Below are 18,154 nucleotides of genomic sequence, written 5' to 3'. Positions count from 1 at the left end.
GTTTTGTAGTTGTGTTCATATAGTTCCTGTGTTTGTCTCGGGAGGTAGATTCCTAGGTATTTTATTTTGTCTAAGTTGATTTTGAATGGGATTTCTCTTTCTAGTTCTTGCTGCTGAGGTGTGTTGGAGATACATAGAAAAGCTAATGATTTATGTGGATTTATTTTGTCTCCTGCAACTTTGCTAAAGTTGTTGATTATTTCAATTAGCTTTTTGGTTGAATCTCTAGGATTCTTTTAGTAGACCATCATGTCATCTGCAAAGAGTGATAACTTGGTCTCCTCCTTGCCTATTTTGATGTCTTCAATTTCTTTTTCTTCCCTAATTGCTACTGCTAGTGTATCTAGTACAATGTCAAATAATAGAGGTGATAATGGGCATCCTTGTTTCACTCCTGATCTTATTGGGAATGCATTTAGTTTATTGCAGATGATATTGGCTGATGGTTTTAGATATATACTGTTTATTATTTTTAGGAACAACCCTTCTATTCCTATGCTTTCTAGTGTTTTTAATAGGAATGGGTGTTGCATTTTATCAAAGGCTTTTTCTGCATCTATTGAGATAATCATGTGGTTCTTGTTGGTTTGCTTGTTGATGTGGTCAATTATATGGATAGTTTTCCTAATGTTGAACCAGCCCTGCATTCCTGGTATAAATCCTACTTGATCATGGTGGATGACCCTTCTGATCACTTGCTGGAGTCTTTTTGCTAGTATCCTATTTAAAATTTTTGCATCTATATTCATTAGAGAGATTGGTCTATAACTTTCTTTCTCTGTTTTTGATCTGCCTGGTTTTGGAATCAGTACCATGTTTGTGTCATAAAAGGAGTTTGGTAGAATTCCCTCTTATGTCAAATAGTTTGTATAGTATTGGGATTAACTGTTCTCTGAATGTTTGATAGAATTCACTTGTGAATCTGTCGGGCCCTGGGGATTTTTTCTTAGGGAGTTCTTTGATGGCCTGTTGGATTTCATTTTCTGATATGGGATTATTTAAGAACTCTTTCTTCTTCTGTTAAGTCTAGGCAGTTTGTATTTTTGTTTATATTCATCCATATCACCTAGATTGCTGTATTTATTGCCATATAATTGGGCAAAGTAATTTTTAATGATTGCCTTGATTTCCTCTTCATTGGAGGTGATGTCCCCCTTTTCATCTTTGATGCTGTTAATTTGCTTTTCTTCTTTCCTTTTTGTAATTAGATTGACCAATACTTTGTCTATTTTGTTTGTTTTTCCAAAGTACCAGCTTCTAGTCTTATTTATTAAATCAAGAGTTCTATCACTTTCTATTTTATTAATTTCTCCCTTAATTTTTAGGATTTCTAGTTTGGTTTTCTGCTGGAGGTTTTTAATTTGATCGCTTTCGAGTTTTTTTATTTGCATTTCCAATTGATTGATTTCTGCTCTCCCTAGTTTGTTAATATATGCACTCAGGGATATGAATTTACCTCTGATTACTGCTTTGGCTGCATCCCAAAAGGTTTGAAAGGATGTCTCGCCATTGTCATTTTCCTTGATGAAATTATTGTTTCTGTGATTTCTTCTCTAACTAAACGATTTTGGAGTATCATATTGTTTAATTTCCAATTAATTTTTTATTTGGTTTTCCACGTACCATTACTGATCATTATTTTTATTGCCTTGTGATCTGAAAAGGCTGCATTTATTATTACTGCTTTTCTGCATTTGTATGCCATGTTTCTGTGACCTAGTGTATGGTCAATCTTTGTGAATGTGCCATGTGGTGCCGAGAAGAAGGTGTATTCCTTTTTGTCCCTATTTATTTTTCTCCATATGTCTATTTAACTCTAATTTTTCTAAGATTTCATTCACTTCTTTTACCTCTTTCTTATTTATTTTTTTATTTGATTTATCTAAATTTGATAATGGTTGGTTCAAATCTCCCACTAATATTGTTTTACTGTCTAGTTCTTCCTTCAATTCTCCTAGTTTCTCCATTAGAAATTTGGGTGCTATATTATTTGGTGCATACATGTTGATTAGTGATATTTCTTCATTATCTAAAGTCCCTTTTAACAAAATATAATTACCTTCCCTATCCCTTTTAATCAGGTCTATTTTTGCTTTGGCTTTATCAGATATCATGATTGCAACTCCTGCCTTCTTTCTGTCAGTTGAGGCCCAGAAAGTCTTACTCCATCCTTTAATTCTGACCTTGTGGGTGTCTACCCGCCTCATGTGTGTTTCTTGAAGACAACATATGGTAGGGTTTTGGATTCTAACCCATTCTGCAATTTGTCTACATTTTATGGGTGAGTTCATCCCATTCACATTCAAAGTTATGATTGTGACTTGTGAATTCTCTGGCATTTTGATATTCTTCCCTAATTCGAACCTTTCTTCTTTAGCTCTAACCTTTTAATCCAGTGATTTACTTTATATCAGTCCTCCTTGTCCCCTCCCTTGATATGTTTCCCTTTCTAGCCCCTTCCTTTTTGTTCCCTCCCCCTCCCCCCTCTCCTCTCCTCTTTTGTTTTCCCTCCCCCCTTGGTTTTCCCTTCTCCCTACCCTTGTTGGGCAAGATAGAATTCAAGATCCCAATGGATCTGGATGTTTTTCCCTCTCAGAGTTGATTTCCCTGAGAGTAAGGTTTAAGTAAAAACTCTCTTCCTCTCCTTATTTTTTCTTCCCCTCCCCTTCCCGTGTGAATCTTTGTGTGAGAAAGATTATTCTATTTGATTTTTCTTTTCCCCCTATTTACACATTACATTTTCCATATATTAATATATATAGATTGATATAAATGTAGTCCTTATAGAAGAGAGTTTGAATAAATTAAAAGATAACAATTTTCTCTTTTTCCCTTTCCTTCATATTTACCTTTTCAGGTATTCCATGCTCTTTGATTTTCGATATCAAACTTTCCACAGAGCTCTGGTCTTTTCTTTACAAAAAGTTGGAAATCTTCTATTTTGTTGAATGCCCATACTTTCCCTTGGAAGTATAAAGTCAGTTTTGCTGGATAGCTGATTCTTGGTTGAAGACCCGGCTCTCTTGCCTTTCTGAAAATCATGTTCCATGCCTTACGATCATTCAGAGTGGAACTTGCAAGGTCTTGTGTGACCCTGATTGGCATTCCTTTATATCTAAATTGTCTTTTTCTGGCTTCTTGTAGGATTTTTTTCTTTTGCTTGAAAGCTTTGGAATTTGGCAATTACATTCCTGGGAGTTGTCTTTTGGGGATTTAGTGTAGAGGGTGTTCTGTGAGCTCTTTCAGTGGCTGTATTGCCCCCTTGTTCTAGAATCTCTGGGCAATTTTCTTTGATTATATCTTGTATTACGATGTCGAGTTTGCTGTTTATTTCTGGATTTTCTGGTAGTCCAATTATTCTTAAATTATCTCTTCTTCCTCTATTTTTCAAGTCTGTCACCTTGTTGGTGAGATATTTTATGTTCTCTTCTAATTTCTTGATCTTTTGGCTTTGCTTTATTGATTCTTGCTCTTTTACCTGCTCGTTGTCTTCCAGTTGCCTAATTCTGACCGTTAAAGCCTGGTTTTCCTTTTCAGTTTGGTCAAACCACTTTTGTAGTTGCGTGAAATTCTTTTGCATTAATTCCCACTTTTCCTGCCAGAAAGCTTCCATCTTTTTGATCATTTTCGATTCAAAATTCTTCAAAAGTTTGTGGAGAGTTTCCATTTCCTTTGGAAGGTTTTGGCGCATTTGCTTGTGTTTCCTCTTCTATCTCCTCAGTATTTTGTATTTTTGCTCCATAAAATGTGTCCAAAGTTGCCCCCTTCTTGTTTTTCCTGTTGTTTTGAGGCTTTTTTGCTTCTGTGCTGTTTGCCATCTCTGAGTGAGGGGGGCTGGCTCTTCTGTTATCTGTCTGCTGTTCAGTGGCTTTAGCCCCAGGCAAATTGTCTGTCTTCCCCAGGAAGCCCGGAATTGCTGGTGTTTCGGTGTTACTACCTTCCTCAGTTCCCTCTGGATGCTTCTCTGTTGCCTTACTTCTATGCTCTGCACCTGGCTTGACACTCTCAGATGTATTTCAATGCCTTTGCTGGCCAGAGGAGCCTGCACTCTGAGGGGGAGGGGCCGTGGCTTCCAGGAGCTCTGAGGGCTGGTGAAAGGATTAACCTCAGACTGAGTATGCCCTGAGGCAGGGACCTTCGGTGAGACTCAGATGGAAGGATCTGGTCAGGGGGCTACAGGGTCCCCCGTCTCTCTCTGTTTCCCTGCTGTCTGGGTGCCCCTTTGACTGGCTCAGGTTGTTTTCAGGGTGCGGCCTTCAGAATAGCCAGCTCCCGAGGCCCTTTTACCTGCCCTGAGGTTCCTGCTGCTGCCTCAGATTCAGTGCTCTGGGTTGAGGAGGATGGGTCCTGGGACCTTCCTTTTGCCTACCCCTTAGATCCTAGTGATCTCAGGTTCTGACTTTTGGGGGGCTGTACCTTTTGATCCAGGTCCAGGAGGAGTGTTCCCGGGGTTTATTCTGTTGTTTGTTTTGAATTTCGGTGCCCTAGGAGCATTCAGTTTGAGATCAGTAAGGAAGGGTTTCTGGAGCTCTGAACTTTAGCTTTCTCTAAGCTGCCATCTTGCCTTAGGGTGAATCTTAAGGATCAATTTAGTAAGTCCTTCTATAAAGTGAATAACCAATCCCCATATCTATCTGACAAGTCTGGACTTTCACATACTGGGTTTACTTAGATTAAATCCACCAATTATTCTAGACTGGCAATGCATTGTTTCAAATGCCTAATAAGCAGGAAATATTTTAGTGATATTAAATAATAGCCAGTGATTCTTTTGTCTGTGGTATCAGACAACAGTGAGACTAGGCCACTCCTGATGCTAAAGGAAAGGCAAAAGAGATTCAAGAGAAATAGAGCAAGAAAATGAGAGCAAAAAATAATTTTTTTCTTTTAATAAAAAACATAACATTATGACTGGGAGGTATCGCTCATCACATCCCAACTATCACTAGTTGGATGTCAAGACAAGCAATGGAACTTTCATTAACACAAGGAGCTCTGGTTGCAGGCCCTGTCACAAAGAACTGAGTTTCCTGACTTCAAATCCCAATGTTAATCTTGGCCATTTGGTGGGGACTCTCATCTATTCCATGACCAAGTAAGTGCATCCAAAATCATGTTTGTGGCACTGTTGCCTACCCTTCCTGGCTTCCTGTTCCTAGCAGTAAGAGCACAGTTTGTATAGGAGAGGAAGAAAAAAAATTAGCATCTGGTTTACAAATAAAGACAACTGTCCATCAAGTTCTGGCAACCTGGTGCCACTCTTCCTAGGAAGGTCCAAGTATTTCATCACTTCATTATCACAGGGCAGCTCAAAGAGAAAGGTGAAGATAATGGGAGTCCTCACTCAGCTATATCTCCTAAAAAAGCATTTCTAATGAAATAGGCAGGGACAGACAAGGTGCGGACAGGCACCGGACATGAAACTTCTAGCCAAGGGCATGAGTAGAGGGTATTGGCAGAAGTCATGTCTAGAACAGAGAGAGCCTGCCACAAGTGACCAGAAAAATTTTCTTAGATCACAAATATGCCCTAGAAAAGTTTAGAAAGCTCAGAAGCAAATGGAAATCAGATACTAACTACTCTGATCTATTAGTGCCTATTTTTCAAACTCCAAGTACACTAAATCATCTACCTAGGTTCCAGTTTCACTTCTATCACATAGGAACAACTACCAAAAAAACACTGTTGTGAAGTCAAATGTTTAGAAGCTATAGCACTAGACCAAGTCTAAACAACAATGGAACAGAAGAGGGGCAGCCAGGTGGCTCAGTGGATATAGCAATATATATAGAAATGATTTAAAAGACACTCCCCTGGAACAACCCGACATCAAAATGTATACAGATGGTTTAAGCATGATAGTTAACAGGGAAAGGTACACCGGAGCAGCACTAATAACACAGAGACATTATGCTATGCATCCTTGCCAAAGTACGTGAGCGCTCAAAGGGCATGGGAAAGATAAATGGGTCAATATTTACACAGATTCCCGGTACATTCTCAGTAATTCATGCCCCAGCAGAAATTTGGAAACATAGAGGATTTTTGGCAAGTGCAGGCAAAGAGATCGCATATGCCAAAGTCATCATGCAACTTCCTAAGGCTGTACAACTGCCCAAGGGAGTGGCAATAATCCACTGCAGATCACACATGGGGGCTAAAGATCATGTGTCCCTAGGAAATCATAGAGCTGACATTACAGCAAAATTTGGAGCTAGAGAAAGACCTCTACATGTACTGAACTTCTCAACAGTTGAACAGGACGATCTAACCAATATCTACAACGAATGGGAAATTCAATCATGGATAAAGAACTTAGGGGCAAAACAAATAAGGAGTATATGGTTTTCATAACTAGACAAGCCCATCCTGACTAGAACATTATTCTGTCACGTCTGCAATGCAATACATGCACGAGGACACTATGGAACCCAAGCCGTTATCAGTTCAGTGAGACGATTTTGGACTGCACCAGGAATATCCTCATATGCCATAAGAGTCTGTCAAAAATGTAAAATTTGTATGCAGTTCAATCAGGGAGTTTATAAGACAAAGGGTTAGGAGGTCGTCCCTTAGCATATACTCCGTTTGGATGCATATAGATAGATTTTATCAATATGCCAAAACACAAAGGGTTTAAGTATTGCCTTGTCATCATAGAGAGACTGACTAGATGGCCAGAAGTTCTTCCTGCCAAAAAGAACAATGCGGCATTTGTGGTCAAAATCCTATTAAAAGAAATCATACCTAGATTTGGGATTCCACAAAACTGGACTCAGACCATGGGAGTCACTTTACTCAATCAATATTAAATGAAATTTATAAAAATCTAGGAATACAAGCAACATACCACACACCATATCATCCCCAAAGTTCAGGGCAAGTGGAGAGATTAAATAAAGACATCAAAACATTGATAGGAAAATTTTGTGCAGAAACACACCAAAAATGGACATTCTACCATTAGTTCTGTCCCATCTTAGAACAAGATCCAGTGGAGATCTACATCTCTCCGTTTGAGATGCTATATGGACACACAATTTGGCAAGGATGGACTTGTAAACCAGCTTACATTGTAATGATAGTTGGAGATTGTCAATTAACAAAATATATATAAGCTTTACAAACAAGAATAACAGAGTTGCATGAAATGGGCTTGATACAATAAATAGTACCTCTGGATTACAATTTGCACATCATCAAACCAGGAGAAAAAATATTTTTAAAAATTTCAATAGAAAATTGGTTACAGACATAAAATGAACTGGACCACACAAAATATTGCTTACTACCCCAACAGCTATAAAAATTGCAGGGAAAGACTCATGGTTCTACTGTTCCCACATAAATCCAGAAAAATCCAATACTACTGGAACAGACATAGAAGATGAAGACAGCTAAACAAAAGATAGTACTGAGAAATGAAAACAAAAACTGATTACATCAAAAAGTGTACCACAGAGAAACAATAATGACACATAATGTTCGAGACAACAAGATCCCAGTAGTCAAGCATGCCACAGCGAGAAGACAATGTTCTAGCCCAGAGGAAAAGATTTTAAACCAGTCCAGAGGAAAAGCATCAAGAAAAGCTGCTAGAGAGAAGAAAAAAAGAGAAAAAGCTGAAATGGACAGCTAAGACTTTAAACTTCGTAAATTTGTTTAATAGCTACTAGAGAGAAGAAACAAAGAGGAAAAGCTGAAATGGACAGTTAAGACTATGAGCTCTGTACATTTGTTTATATAAGAAGACAACAGACAGAAATAGGACTTATATGAACGACTGAGTGTGGTGAAATTATAAAACAAAATTAATTTCACATATTAGGGAAATAGCATGCAACACTATATAAACTTGGAAGAAAGAAGAAATCCATCAGTCAACATGAGAAGTGGAAATCTGAAGAAACTTGATAAATATTTATCCAACACAACACTATTAGATACAAAGCACAAAATTACAAACTGACATATAATGGGAGACCTTGTTTGTTTAAATAAACAAGTTTCTGAAATTGTATTTATGCAAAATTTAAATATGTATATAGTTAGTTCTATAAGGTCTTAGGCAAAGTAACAGTGAGTCTATAAATATTTAGCATAGCATGTATGTATGTTGCACATAAGATTAGGTTATAGATTAGACTAGGGATTTAGAGAATAGTTATAAGTAGGGAACAGACTAGGAGTAGGTTAAATTAAGCATAGCATAGACAGTTAATTCTACTTGGGAATAGACTTAAGCTTTATTTGCAGATAGTGAATTTTTAATTGTTTATTGTAAAACTGATGCTGAAAATGTGTTTAATGCAAATATATATAGAAAAAATATTTTGCAAATAATTATATAAAATAAGAAAAATGTTTGTATTAGTTTAACTTAGCAAGAGTAAGTAGTATTAGTATTAAGATTCAAATTTCTTTGTAATAGTTTTGTTCAAACATTTATTGTACTGAATTTATTGTAAAACCCTAAAACTACCTTACCCAAACTTTCCTGCATAGAATTCCTTAGATTAGATAAAGTTAGCATAAAATAGTGATAGAGTAATTGAGGGAAATTTATTATTTTGAGGGGAGTAGTTAGAAATTAGATTTAGTAGATTGGTAGTATAATAAAAATAAGTGACCTTGGGAAGGTCACAACAAAAAAAGGGGACAATTGTGGAAAGGAAAACTGAAGCAACTTTTGGACTTTCTGCCACTCTGGTGGAACAAACAGCAGTTGGAATGTTAGAGAAAAGATATTGACAAGAATGACACTTGGTGGGGGGAGGGGAACTTGGAGTGACAGTTGGTCTTGTGGGACTCTCTTTCCTGGCCCTCAGACTGGAAGGAGTTCTCTCTCCCTGTCTCGGGATAGAAGCACCTCTATTCCTGATTTTCCCAACTGCGTGCTCTACCTGGATTCCTGTGATTGTGTCATCTAACAAAAGGATTTAAGGGGAGCAGTTTAAACTATAAGGCGGGTCTTTAGGGGTGTCAGTCCAAATAGATAGGCCCAACCATTTCTGAAGGTCAGAACCTTTTCTTCCTCTTGCTGTCTACTGCTAAAGACTTTGGACTTAATTTTAGCATAGATTAGTTTAGACAGGAATAAAAGAAACCCTCCACCAGCCTGTGAGGCCTAGCCTCAGCTCAAAAGCTGAGAGACTCAAACCCAATCTAGGGAAATCCCGATTCCCTCTTCCCTGACCTCCCCAATCCAAACTTGTTATTAAAATTCATCTTTATTTAAATAACCGCAGTCAGATAAGAGGACTATCATTTCAGGGGACACAGAGAGAGCTGAATCTAAGGACAGCCATTCAACCATAAACAGTCCTTATCAGACCCCTGCTGGGTGACCTTGGTCCAGAGGGAGGGTTGTCTCTCAGAGGGGTCCGTGCTTATCTGCCCTAGGGTGTCTTCAACATCAATTATTTGAGAAGACATCCCCTTAGGTTATCATAGGTGGCCCATTTCTTGGGAACCCCAATTTTCAAAGCTAGCCTCTCGGCAGGGGGCATCTCTCTCCTTTTATCTCACTGGCAGCCATATTCCCTCTGTCCCTTCAACACCTCCATTCCCTGTTACAAACCTCCATTATCCCCTATACTTCTTCTGTCCTCTATAATCCCTTTAACTATTACACACCAGGCCTGAAGTCAGGAGGACCTGGTTTCAAATCACTTACTTCCTAGCTAATATGACCCTGGGCAAGTCACTTAGCCTCAATGCCTAGTCCTCATGGAAATTCTGCCTTGGAATTAATATTTAATATTGCTTGTAAGACAGAGGGCAAGGGTTTGGAAAGAAATGGGATAGGAGAAAAAAGAAGTGGTTAGTTTTACATACTGAGTTACAAGAACTGAGTTTCTTGACTGCCATTCAATTAAGGCTACCCTTAACCTCAGTGTGAGGAGGTAAGTACCCTACATTCATAGAAAAGGGAGCTGTGGTTCAGTGGACTTCACATTCCATGTTAGTCAGAGAGCAAACATGTACTTAGGCCCAAAGTTCAAAATCAAGAAAGAAATAAGGAAAGAGTTTGGACTAGTGGATAAAACTAACACAATTCCTTATTCTAACTACCATGCAAAAAGTGTAAGGTTTCATGGATATTCTCTTACCCAGAGACTCTTACTTTCTTTTCTTTTTCTTTTTTAACCCTTTACTTCTGACTTAGTAATGGATTTAAGACAGTAGGACAAGGGCTGGGTAATTGGGATTAGGTGACTTAGCCCAGTGTCACACAGCTAGGAAGTGAGTGTCCCTGACTTTCAAAGGCCAGACCTAACTAGTCATTTGTTCATTCAACAAGCAATCAACTCAATAATAATAGATAACATATGTAATAATAATAATAATAACAATAACAACAAAAATAATAGTGTGCTATAATAGATCAAGATGGCTTGCAGTCTAGCTAACCCAGTTTCAAGTCCCACCTCTGGATTGGCTGTGAAATGCTGGCCAACTCATTTGGCCAACATCATCTCTCCGTGCTTTAGGCAACTCTCTAAGACTGCTATAAATGGCAGAGGGACTTCCCTCACCAGAAAGCTCTTCACATTGCTGAAACTGCCATGCTGGACAAAAACCCAAGAAAGCCTCTGATTCCACTTTTCTGCCTGCTTTAATACATGGCCCTAATGGGCTAGTACCAGAGGCAAATGAGCTTCCCAAGAAAACATTCCCAAACCCTTGCCCAACCTTCACTCACCTTCCTTCTGTTTCCTCCATTGGAACTCCAGCACAACATCATCGTGCCCCACAAAAGTATGCACTGGTGTGTTCAAGTCAAAGACATTCCAGAGGAGGAGACTATTTTCTCTCCGAAGCTGAGGAACCATCACAGTCACTAACCCATTGCTAAAAGGCTTCAAGGAAAGAAATGAGAAAGTAGGTCTGTTGGAGACAATTATCAGCAGGGGCCTGATTCATCAAGTCTTTCCTCACTAATGAAGTAAAAAACTCAACCTAATCAGGTAAGCTTGTTCAAAACTCTGAATTGCACCTCCTACTCTACTCCTTGCCACAAGGCTCCTCAAAAAGAAAGGGAAAAATAAGAGAAAAGTCCTAGTAAAAACTCTTGGGGAAGGAGTCATTCTCCCCCAGACTCAGTAAATGGCTTTGAATACTATACAATGAAAATGTGGCCACAGTCAAGTTCTTCTGCTCTATACACTCTCTTGGATGAGCCCAAGCAAGTCAAATTTTCTAGAACTCTATAGAAAAAGTGGGAAGGGCCTTCCAATAGCTAACAGATCAGCCTTCATTCATTACATTCATTCATTCCATCAAGAAACATCAATAGAAGTATACAGCAGGGAGTAAGAACACTCAGAAGGCAAACATTTTCATTTTTGCCACAGACCTCCTTGAATTATGGAATGATTGGATCATCTGAGTTTACACTGAACTTATAGTAGCATTCAACAAACATTTATTAAATGTCTACTATATACAAGATTTTGGGCTGGTTGCTGGTACTATGGCCACTGTTGCTCATTTCCGGCATATACAGGAATAGAGTGAACTTCTATTTGTCTCCTTACAACACATCTGGTCTGACTTTATTTTTTAATAAAATATTTTAATCCAGAGAAATATTTCGGTTAAGGACATTCTTGAATTTGATGCCTAAGTCCCCAAATACAACAGATTACTCATATTCATATCTATGCTACATTAAATATGGAGCTACTTTCAAGAATATATAAAGGCAATTTTATTTTTCACAAGGCTAACCTTTTTAGCAATTGAAAAAAAGTAACAAATTCTCTAACAACTGATCCATTTTCATCAGCACCTACTCAGAGAGCCACAGCAAAATTGCTACAGCAATATAGTCCCTCAAGTTCTTCTCCTTGTTTATTCGTATGTCTCCATGCATCTGGCTGCAGCACCTGGATATATTTGAGATCTCAAAAAGTCCTGATATACTTCTAACTATCCAAAGATGAACCAAAAAAGAGAGATATACAAGCATCTGCTATTACTATCACTCATTTAGCAGGCCTGCCTATATCAAGCCCTGACTCGATAAACTCCAGTGGCTCCATATCACCTCCAGGATCAAGTACAAAATCCCTCTGACTTTCAGAGCCCTTTATAGCCCAGTATTCTCTCCCCACTTCCTAGTCTTCAGACATCTGCCTTCCTTCCAAGTACTCTTTGATCCAGGGACACTGGCCTCCTGGATGTTCCGTGATTAAAACTCTCTATCTCCCAACTGCAGGCATTTTCTCTGGCTGGTCCCTCCAACAAACAGGTTTCCTGGCTTCCTTCAAATCTCAGCTAAAATTCTACCTTCTACGGGAAGTCTTTCCTCACCCCTCTAAATTCTAGGTCCTTCCCTTTTAACTCTTCCCAATTTACCTACCCTGTATATAGCCATCTGTACCCATTCCTTTGCCTGTTGTCTCCCCCAATAGATTGTGAGCTCCTCAAAGGCAGGAACTATCTTTTGACTTTCTTTGTATCACCGGCTCTGAACACAGTGCCTTAATAAATGCTTTATAACTAACTGATACTTAAACTCAAAAATAAAACAAAAATATACCAATCAAATACTGAATGGAAAGAGGAAAACAGCCCACCACCTGGAATATCAGGACAATGTTTTCTAGAGGGAGGTTAAAAGTATCTCACTCACAGTGTATCTGGCCTTCCAGACAGGCACCTGGCAAGGGAGGATATTGAGGTATTTCCGAGGCTGGCGGTAATCCCAGAACTAGAAAAATAAAGCAGATTTGTGCAATAAATGTCTTAAAAGATTTAACTTACTGACTAAATTAGTTCTATTCTTTTGAAATGGTACTTCCTCATAACTTACTGCTATTTGTATTTGTGAGATCTTTCTGAATATCATATTAGCTTGGCTCACAAGGCCCATGATCATTGGATTATATGACCCCATGTTACAGGACAATGTCCTGATTGGCTCCAGTGATGGCAGCCCATGATACACTAACCTGACCATAAGCCACTTATGCAACTCCCAAGGGTGGAGTAAGATATTTTGAATATTTCACATGTATTCTCTACCCACACTGACCAAAGAGGACACTTCTGTCTATCAACAACTTGTGCCCAAGAACAAGAGGCACTAGATATACTTATACAAGAAAATTAAGTTCTTTGGTGATTTTGTTTTAAAAAAAAAAGAAAGAAAAAATGAATGAAATTGGGAACAATGAACCACTATGGTGAAAACCCCTTTTCAGAAACACATAAAGGTGACAATATTCAACTAATACAGAATGGCAAATCCAGCTCCAACGAAATACTATCACAGAGACATGGACTGCTTGCCTAAAGAACTGAATGTAATCTACAAAGATGTTCTCTGTGAAACGCTTTCTAACTATTTCAAGGTGAACCAGTGACCCTATCTCCAACTGTACTGCAAAGCGAATACAATGAGTCCCAAGTCTGCCGATATCCATACGGGCATGAAGTAGAGATTCCAGCATAGCATTTCTGGGACTTAATAAAGTCATCTGGACTACATAATGTTCTAGACCCCAGGAAACCCAAAGGAACACAGAGGGATGCTTCTACGTCACCAGCTCTCTGCCTAGGCCATCTGCTCTAAGTGGGCAGTTGAAAGAAACAGGCAGACAACAGATGTCTGCCATAACGTCCCCTCCCATCCAGATGGTCACAACCAGCTGGAGTCTGGGAAAGCAGGCATCCTCTTGAAAGACCTGCAATGACAGTGCCAAGCAGACACTATTTCCCTCCAACTGGTACAGATTGATGGTCAGGCTAACTATGCTTAATAGAGCACTTGAACCTTCAGTAATCATATCTGATATGCCTACATAACATCGCTTTTCTTTACTTAAAAAAAAAAAGCAAGAAAGAAAACCCTTATTTTCTATCTTAAAATTGATTCTAAGTCAGAAGAGTGATAAGTGCTAGGCAAACAGGGGCAAGTGATTTAACTTGCCCAGGATCACATAGCTAAGAAATGGCTACAGTCACATTTGAACCCAGGTCCTCTCAACTTCAGGCCTGGCGTTCTCTTCAGTGTGCTACCTAGCTGCCCCTCAGCTTTTCTTTCTATAGGAGTGCTGTAAGAGGTCTCTTGCCAGCCCTCCTGAAATTCTGAAGGGTATTACTCACCTTGACAGAGTTGTCCTGGCTTGAGGTGGCTAGGATGTGCTCACTGTCTGGGTGCCAGTCCAACCCATGAATTTTAGAAAGATGTGCAGCAAGATATTCCACTGCAGTGCTAGGTTTCTGCAACAGATAAACCACCTAGTTTCTTCGTCAAATCAATTAAACACATGTATTTAGCAGCAGCATGTCCAAAATTCTGCTAGCTGCTCTGGAGCAGAGAAACAAAGTTCCTTTGGGTCCTAATTATATGATCCTAATGGCATGCTTTCAGGCTACCGATGTTTTCTGACAACATATACAGCATTGCTTTGACACTGAGGAGGACAGCAGCAAACAATGAAAATGTGATGAAGAAGACTGGTGAGAATTCTTATCTAAAATGGCCTTTTTTAGTTCCAAAAGCACTTTTCTCATGACTACACTGTAAATAGTAAAAGTACCATGACTGCCATTTTATGAAAGAGGAAACAGGCTCACAGAGAAGTGAGTTTCCCAAAGGTCATGCCTTCCAAGAACTGTGGGAGAGCAAACTAAATGGCATTTGCAAAAGTGTTGATCAAACTCAGGCCTCCTGACTCCAAGGCCTCTTAGAAAGTTAATGTTTTCAAGTCGATTATCAGGCACAGGGCCTATGCTCTGGGCCATCTGGGAATTCTACAAGGAGTCATCAGCAGGTAGGCCTGGAAAACTATTTCCCTATCTTCTGTAAGGAACCTTCCTGGATGAAAAGTCAAAGGTATAAAAATACAGCAAACTGAGATCTCCATGGAGCTGATGCAGGCAACTAGAAAGGAATTGCTAAGCCATATATTTCACAGTGAGGAGAGCTTTGAGAAACAGGTATTGACAGAATTTATGGCTGGAAGCCAAGATGTTTGTGTGTTTTTTTTTCCTTTTGCGTGAAAGTCTAGGAGCAGGCTCTAAAGTCTTCTCATCCCTTCCTCAAATTGATTACTGTATACTCTTCCTCTACTTCAGGGAGCTAAATGAAGAAAATCAACTTTCATTTCTATTTATCCAGCTTAGGTCAATGAGAAAGAAGGTGAGTGGCTTCTACCAAGACTGAACTAAAGGAATGAGATATCAGGGAGTATCCACTGGATGAAGCCATGGGGTTCTCAGCTGCCTCCCCACCAGCATTTATGTAATGACCTTTTTTTTTCCCAAAACTACTTACAACACTACAATGACACCATTTACACTTACTCATCATGGGTCTGAGAAGACTGAAAGAGAAAAGGTCTTTTGACTCCATTTTTTTAATATGGGCAGGACAGTAAGTTCTCTAAAATAGGGGTCCCTCTCTCTCCAGAAGCTCTACATTTCCCAAGATGGTTCCTGCCTGCTCTTCCTCACCTTGCCTTCTGCCAAAGCTCTCTTTCCTGTCTCTAAGGCTGCCCAGGATTCTTGGCACGAAGGAAGATGGAGCCAGCATTAATGTTCATTTACTTCCCTCTCCACTCAGGAAATTTATCATCACCCATTCTTAGCAACAGAAATCTTGGGATCTTCCTCACAAGAAGCCTAGAAAGCACTAAGCTCTCATTAAAGTCCAGTCTTCCAGTAGTTTGTCTGCCTGGGGGCTGGACATTAAGTCCCTGATTATATCGAATCTAACTTTCAAACCACCTTCCAGTGATGCAGCCCTGCTAACTCCAACATGCCCAACAGTGTCAGGGGCTGCTTCAATGAGCACATGTGATACAAAGGCTATTTTTAAGCAGATGATTTTAAGATTTCCAGAGGAAATTCAAGCTCCATCCATGTTCTGCCCATCCACCTTCTTCTGGAGAAACATCTCCACTGGAGTCAGTCCTGAGGTGGGGCAGCAATCAGAGGTCACTGTGCAAGGCAATGATCTCAGTTCTGGGACATAATCTGGTCTCTGAGTGACTGAGTGTGTGGTAACAAGAACACTGAACTTGGTCCAAAGATGGGGCTGACAATCACCTCTTCAGCACACTGCTCTCTCTTAGTGAGCCTCCTACCTGCCCCATTGCTCCTTCCCAGGCTCCTCTGCCAGCACATCAGCCACTGGCTACCTCAGACATCTTGAATTCAATGTGTTTAGACTTCCCTCTTAATCTCTCGTCTTCTAAACCTCCCCATCTCTAACAAAGATACCACCCTTCTTCCATTCTCCCAAGCACATGTCTCAGCATCATCCTCACTTCATCTTTGTTGTTATTGTTGTTGAGTCATGTCCAACTCTTCATGACCCCATTTGGGGTTTTCTTGACAAAGATGCTGGAGTGGTCTGACATTTCCTTCTCCAGCTCACTTTACAGATGAGGAAAATTGAGGAAAATAGCCCAGTTATACAGCTAGGTGATGTCTGGGAAGATGAGTCTATCCACTGCACCATCTAGCTGGCCCCGACTCTACTTTAGCTTAGCACTACTTTGGGTTGGGAAACAACTTCATTCCACTCTGAGCTGATCATGGGGATCATCCACAATGCGTACGACATATGGCCACTCATTAATCAGGGCAGCTAGGTGGCACAGTAGAGAGAGTACGAGGACTAAAGTCAGGAAGACTTGAATTTAAATCTGGCCTCAGACACTTGACCTTGGGCAGGTCACTTAGCTCTGTTTGTCTCAGTTGTAAAAAGAGTTGGAGAAGGAAATGGCAAACCACTCCAGCATCTATGTCAAGAAAACCCCAAATGGAGTCACCAAGAGTCAGATATAACTGAACAACTTTATTAATCTGCTTAAAGCATCTTCCGATCCACCTCTGATACTTACTAGCCGTGTGATTGAGGAATTTACTTAACCCCTCTGCTACCTCAATTTTCTTATCTGCAAAATGGGGATAGCCTCTGGAGTACCTACCTAGGATGGTTAAAATGAGGTAGAAATAAGAGATGAGGCACTTAGTAAAATTCTAAAGTATTATATAAACATCAACAGTTATCATTTACCTATGCAGTCAAGTACAGCAAAGGCTGAAGAGTGACTGAGAAGGAACTCACCCGCTTGTCCCATATCCGTACATCTCCATCATGACTGGTAGCAAGGCAGTGAGCATTCTTCTTATTCCATTTCACCTGTGAGGCTCCCGCTGAACAGAAAAGGCAGGGATGAGGGTAGGGAAAGAAGCACGATCCAGCAGAAACATGCCCACCAGAGCTGGCTCATGACATCAGCCTAAAGAGCCACAAAAATCTTGGTGGCTTCAAGGTCTCTGAGGCAGGATTCAGCCCCAAGTGAGTTAAGAGAAGGGAAAAAGACCACAGCAACTTAACTGAGAAAACAATTTCACCCAAGGGAAAAAAATCTGAAAGTAATGTGGCAATAGAGCCAGTTGGAAAATAAGTTGTCTCCAAGGACAACAGGCTCTTCCTAGATGCATTCCAACTGGAAACACACTTCTGCTCTCCCTTCTGCTGCTCCCCAGTCTCTCTACTCTGCTGGGGGGAAGGAGGGGATCTGGAACAGAGTCTTATGGCAGAAGCCCACAGATGTTAACCTGACCTCTTCACACAGAAGCAAAGACTTAGATAGGTGTCCCTCAGGGGCTCCACTCCCCAGCAATTCAATGGATACCTGCTATGTAGAGAATGCTATGTACTGCCAGGGCAAAGCAGGGTCACTAATATTACTTAGTTCCAGATAAACAAGAGGGAAGCCCCCAGATTCCTGCTCCATGTCTCTAATCAAACAACATAGGGACATACTGATGGTAATAAAAAGGCTTCTCAAGAAACCCAAGGACTAAAGCATTAGGGGAGATCCAATCTCTACTGGGAAAACCAAAGCACAAGAGCCTTTGGGTTGGTTCTTGGAAAGAAGTTTGTTCTCCATCCAAAAAACAATGACAAACTAGTAGAGCAAAATAAGAATTGAGATGCCTCTCGACTGCCCCATTGATACACATATCCATCATTTCACTACTTTGATACATTCCCTCTTCTCCTAAAAAAATATCATTGCAGGTAGAGTCAGAGAACAAGCAAAGTCCACAGAACATGGACTACTGATTGAGAACTTAACTGAAGTGAAAGAGTTATGACCCAGATCATGCTCCTACACAGGGA

General features: G+C 39.9%; 1 protein-coding gene across 3 annotated transcripts in view; it reads right to left on the bottom strand.

Annotated features, from left to right (window-relative positions):
* Positions 1 to 18,154, bottom strand: part of WDR59 (WD repeat domain 59) — an 83,816-nt gene that overhangs the window by 30,636 nt on the left and 35,026 nt on the right. For all 3 annotated transcript variants that reach the window (XM_007477503.3, XM_007477504.3, XM_056811566.1), the window contains 4 exons: positions 17,090 to 17,178; positions 14,116 to 14,232; positions 12,641 to 12,718; positions 10,706 to 10,862 (listed from right to left, as the gene is read on the bottom strand). In XM_007477503.3, the coding sequence (XP_007477565.1) occupies positions 10,706 to 10,862; positions 12,641 to 12,718; positions 14,116 to 14,232; positions 17,090 to 17,178 (441 nt within the window). The remainder of the gene's footprint in view (positions 1 to 10,705; positions 10,863 to 12,640; positions 12,719 to 14,115; positions 14,233 to 17,089; positions 17,179 to 18,154) is intronic.

This window comes from Monodelphis domestica, chromosome 1 (genome assembly GCF_027887165.1).
Source record: "Monodelphis domestica isolate mMonDom1 chromosome 1, mMonDom1.pri, whole genome shotgun sequence".
Taxonomy (NCBI): domain Eukaryota; kingdom Metazoa; phylum Chordata; class Mammalia; order Didelphimorphia; family Didelphidae; genus Monodelphis; species Monodelphis domestica.
This window is presented reverse-complemented; position numbering and strand designations above follow the sequence as displayed.